Genomic DNA, 5,567 nt, shown 5'->3' on the forward strand with positions numbered 1-5,567 from the left:
AACACATTTATTTTTCTACTTTCATCTAAAATATGTTTTAGTTTAGTTTAACATAAAATCATTAATTAATTACCTATCCCTTCTATTCCTTTTTATTCGATATTTTCTCATTTAAAAATAGAAAAAATATATATACTCGTAAAATCGTTTTCATTATTACTAAACTAAATTAAAAACTATATTATATACTGATATAAGTTTAATTTCATAAAATGTCATGAATGATAATTACAATTAATATAGGTTTTGTCATGAATGACAGACAGTTTCATAAAACATAATCTCCTCTTCTTCCTATCTGTTTCTAAGGAATGCATCAATCCATACACCAATTCATAAAACTAGAATACGATAGTGGCATTTACTAATCCATTACTCGTAACATAAAACAAAACACAGAATCAGTTCAATGGGGGCAGAGGAGAAAGGCTATGGAAAAACAGCGCAGGGCACTGCCATGCAAGTACACAACCGGATGTATCCAACACTTCCAACAAAAGGGTACATATAATTTTATAACCCACAAATGGATTCTTTTCTTGATTGCACTCTCTTGAAACCCCCACGGCATTTGTGGTTCATTGCTGCCTTTCCTGGCAGCAGCTTTGGGGAAAACCATGCATCGTCGTCTCTTTGATTTTGATCGAACATTAATTTGGGTTGACTTTCTTTTATTCAAAGAGGATGGTAAGGCACATAGCCCAACATGCTCGTTACATTGGTTACGACATCGTTGCACTTTGTCAGAAGGTTTAGCATCTGCTGTGAAATATCCATGCTAGTGTTACTAGCTGGTGGGGTGGTGGTTTGTGTATTAAGATTGTGAGCATTTCTGGGAGCCACTTCGGAGGGGGCTTTCTCGAATTGAGAAATGGGGGGGTTAACAGGAAATGAAGACAAAGATTGAGGAATGACCTTTTGAAAGTTCTTAGTATTAAATTCCATTGCAACAGAAGGTGCAGCAGTATCGGCAAAACCAGGATTGTTGTTGAAGTTGTGTCTATTACCAACCAACAATTGATCCCTACTAGTTTCTTCCCCACCCAACATGAATTTTACACGGGCTGCACCCCTACCGCCGTTACTGCCAGTTGCCTGCCCCGCCTCTTCACTTGTTGGCTTCTTCAGGCAGGACTTCAGCTGGACTGTTGGTTGCAGAATAGGCTGCTGTGCAAGCACCGACGCTGATCGTTCAACTACAGGATCCTTGACTGGTATGGTTTCACCAGTAGTGTCTCCTCGTCCCTTATCAGAATCTAGTGCTTCTGCTGTAGGAGCTTCCACACTTCGAAGATGGTATCTCACATTCACATTGCCAAATAGGGAATTAGTTCCATTAGCATATCTATAAGCTGCCTGTGCATCTATCTTGTGTCTGAACACAACACGACACGTTGACGACTTATAAAACACACGAATTGCTGACTGATCTAACGAGCCAAAGCGTCCAAATCTTGCCTTTAGTTGTGCAACTGATGGAAGTGATACTTCAGGAGGAAACTTCATAACCAGCATTGTAGGCTCAACAGCCCTAGGTGGAAGCTCCATTTTCCTTGCAGAATCTGGTTTTTTGAGTGGTCTTCCTGGGGGACCTGCAGCTGGCTTTTCTTTAACTTCAACTTTTGGAGCTTCCGAAGTTCTCAGATTGCCCTTCTTCTCTGCAGCTAATGATTTCAACTTAGTAATCTTTTTCAACCTCTTTGCAGCAATTTCTTCTTGACGATCAGATGGGGGACGCTTCAGTCCAGCTTTTGTCGGATCATCAGGTCCTGCAAGGGGTCTTGCTGGTTTTGGAGTTGAGTCTCTAACATTCTCCTTGCCATAGTTGTCAGAGGTTCCAAGCAAAGGAGGTTTACCAGAAAGGGGTTCACCAGGATCTGTCTCAGATGGTGGCGACACAACCAAGCTTTTCTGATAAACAAGTGATCGGTAACGTAAAAAGAACCTCTTAACAATTGTTGGGTTATTCCTTTCCACGCCATGAAAGGGATCAAGAGCCAAAGCATGTAAATCGCTTAGTAGTTGTGCAAGTTCAAGCCCAGAATTTCCCATACCAACGGTGGTGGAAGCCCCAACAGAATTGAGTGAGAGATGTGTAGGATCAACATCTTTCTTCTGCTGGTTCACCTGAGACTTGTTTCTAGGACCCAAACCAATGTGGGCAGATTTAGCCCCACCTTTTCCAAGGAGAGAAGGCTTCTTTGGTTTATCAGAGTTTGTTTTTGATCCAGCTTCGTTCTTCTTTTTCTTCTTCTTTTTCTCCACCAAAGCAGAGTTCTCAGCACCTATATCTGCTGAAGTTCGTTTTTTCACTTTCTTCAACCCACCCTCAGCACTCATACCACCAGAGCGCTTATATCAACCAAGGATGCCCACCAGTGAGACCATCTTGATTCGTTCTTCTTTTTCTTCTTCTTTTTCTCCACCAAAGCAGAGTTCTCAGCACCTATATCTGCTGAAGTTCGTTTTTTCACTTTCTTCAACCCACCCTCAGCACTCATACCACCAGAGCGCTTTATATCAACCAAAGGATGCCCACCAGTGAGACCATCTTGAATTTGATCTAATCCCTGGCCTCCTTCCAGTTTTGCAGTAGAATCCATATCATGTTTCTTAACTCCATCGTATGGGGACAATTTTCCACCCTCAGGTTTCAGGTCAAATATAACATCACCTTCGCGCTGAGAAGATGGCAGCCCACCATCAATTTTATTCAAAAATGGCTTTACATCTTCAGCAACAGCATTGGCTGATGAAATCTGGTTTACAGATGCAACTGCACTTCTGGATAAATCTCCACTTGAACTTACACCATCCCTGCTCACAACAACAGTATGCTCTTGTTGTACAGGAATTTGAGAAACTGGAGCCCTCTTCTGTAGGACATAATCCCCAGCCCCAAATGTTGGTGATCCCTCTCTGTAAGTAGATTGCATTGTAGAACTAGCTGCTTCGTCTCTTCGTTTGAATAAGTATCTGTCTTTCTTTGAATGGTCCTTAACTTTTATGGGTTTTGTAGAACTCTTTCCACCACCCAATGCTTCTGCAATCACCATTGGCCCACTCAAAGGAGCTGCAAAAGAACAGAGAAATGACAATGTTAATGCCCAAACCAGTAACCAAGAGGAATGCATGTAAATATTATCTCAGGATATCAAAGAGGCAGCAAGGAACGAGGACTTCTTCTATCCTTTCAGTTTTGTGTAATACTCAACAAATATAGTCGATAGATGGATAATCCATAAAGTATTGCAAAACTTTATACACAACCTTTTTGTCACTCCTGGGAGTTGTTCATTAATAATAAGGGCATAAAAGAGAGACCCAAACATAAATCAGAAAGCTAAAAATCCAAATATAAGTTGTTGAAGAGCCAAGGCCACTATTGTGTTCTAACATGGCCCTTCCAGTGAAAAACAGTAGTCAGAAACTCGCATCTGACTATAATCATGCATCAGTCAATAAAAAATGCTGTATCTAAAGACATACTACAGAAATCCAAAATATGAATTACGAGCCATGATAAAATGAATGCAATAGAATACCAGTTTTAGCCATGTGAGACTTGTAACTGTTTTGGCCAAAAGTCTCGCGAGAGCAGCGATAATATGTTCAAACAACACATCATTTTGGAATTTAATGTGACACTATAGAAGGCAGAACATATCGCAAAGAACTCCATTAAATCAAAACCCAAAACAGTTTCCCAAAATCAGCAATAAGAGCAAACAAGTACCTCGTGGTGCCTCCTTAGAAGATCGTGCTGGGGCATTAACAGCTTGGTGGGAAGGTCGTGAAGGATGCGCTTCAAAAGCTTGTGCATATGTCTCATCATATTCCTCAAACACAGCCTTACGAAAAGAAGAAACAGTAGCCTTATTCCTCAAAAACTCAATGCTTTGCTGGTCATAAGCTACAGGGGCTGATGCCAATTGTTTCAAAAATGAGAGGGTCTCACTGGGCTTAAAACTATTTCTTGCATTCCTTATCTGATTCACAGAATAAATCCCATTTGGTTCATAATCAGGCACATCAACTGCAAAGTACCCTTGGACATTTGTGGGACGAAAATTAAATGGGTTCCTACATTTACAAGTCAAACCAAGACCATGCCTCCGACTAGCCTCATCGATTGCCTCCTCCACAGCCTTCACAAAAATCCTCGAGTTTGTCTGTTGTGATTTCTCAAAAAAATGATGATCAAAAGGGACAAGCTCAGCCGGATCAAACCATCCATAGCTACTATCCCCAAAGAAAGCAACCAACACATGCCCCTCCCTCCTCGTACGACGTACAGATGGAGATGCAAAGGCTTCATTAAATATATGACCAGGCCACCACGGATGAGATTTCACCTTTCCCCAAACCATATCACCCACTTCAAACCCATAACTCAATGCCCTTGAAGTCCCTCCACCAATTCTATCATTGGCTACATAATCATCAAACTCGGATAACAAGGACTTATAGTCTAAACCAGTACCCTTCTCTGAATTCCCTATTCTATAATTCTCATCATTTGCCATTGCAACTTGTTCATCCACTCGATCATTTACACAAATAATTCTAGATTCGCCACCTATTACCTTACCTACGCTATCAGCATTACTCTCCCTAACCTCAGATATATTGTTCTCTGAAACCCTAAAATCGTGTTCCATTGCAGAAACCCTACCTTCTTCGTTAGAAACTCCCAAGTTCAATCTACTGTCTTCGTTTCGGCTATCGATAGCTTCATCAGTAGAAACACTAGCTTTCTCTTCGATTTTATCCGATCCTTTATCAAACTCATCGCCGTCGCTTATAACAGGTATCATTCTTTCGATAGCTAAAGAAAAATAAATAAGCTAAGTCAAAACCTGTAAAATTCGCGAGCAGAAATAAGATATGTGTAACTGATAAACATACCTTTGTTAGGGAACGATTGCAGAAGGTGATCTTTTTTCTTCCTGGAAAGCGAGCGAAAATTAGGGAGGAGATAATTTTTTAGGATAATAATTATAATAGATACAGATGAAACAGTGGGGATGATAAACCACAGAGGAAGAGGTGTATTTGGATGGAAAGAAAATCTGGGGATTTTACGATTTGCCCTTTCTCTGTTGCACAAGTTATGTTTTCCGTCGTCTTCACCTTCTTTTTACTGGGGAGTTTGCGATTGTATATTGGGATTTTATAGGGCAAACCAGCTGTGTACAAATGGATCAGTGCACATCAATCATCATACGCTCCCGATTTCTGTGAGCCACCTGATCAACTGACACGGATATGTTGAAAACGTGTGAACCAATGATATTTTAGTTTAAACATTGTGTAATACATTTGCTGTAAATGGTAATCGGGATTCTCATGGGATGAGAATCTCACATTCCCATATTTGGTTGGCCGGGAATCTCATTCCTGGTAATGTTTTATTACCAATAGTAAATTTTTTGGGGTATATTACTGGGAATGTCATTACCTCCCTTTCCTTAGGTATTGTAACATTACCGGTGTTTTGGACTAAAATGCCCTTAAATTTTTTTTTCTATCAATATTTCTGTCATTGAATAATAAAAATTCTACGA

The 5,567-nt window shown here is 40.3% G+C and overlaps 1 protein-coding gene across 1 annotated transcript; it reads right to left on the reverse strand.

The window, feature by feature from the left end:
• Positions 1 to 355: 355 nt before the first annotated feature.
• On the reverse strand, positions 356 to 5,138 carry LOC120157601. The gene is made up of 4 exons (XM_039168694.1): positions 4,909 to 5,138; positions 3,737 to 4,828; positions 2,507 to 3,073; positions 356 to 2,345 (listed from the first exon to the last, which is right to left on the reverse strand). Exons 2-4 carry the CDS (start codon positions 4,815 to 4,817, stop codon positions 676 to 678), a joined length of 3,318 nt encoding a protein of 1,105 aa, XP_039024625.1. The 5' UTR covers positions 4,818 to 4,828; positions 4,909 to 5,138; the 3' UTR covers positions 356 to 675.
• Between the last annotated feature and the right edge of the window lie 429 nt (positions 5,139 to 5,567).

The sequence above is a fragment of the Hibiscus syriacus genome, unplaced genomic scaffold (genome assembly GCF_006381635.1).
Source record: "Hibiscus syriacus cultivar Baekdansim isolate YM2019G1 unplaced genomic scaffold, ASM638163v2 tig00111273_pilon, whole genome shotgun sequence".
Classification (NCBI taxonomy): Eukaryota; Viridiplantae; Streptophyta; class Magnoliopsida; order Malvales; family Malvaceae; genus Hibiscus; species Hibiscus syriacus.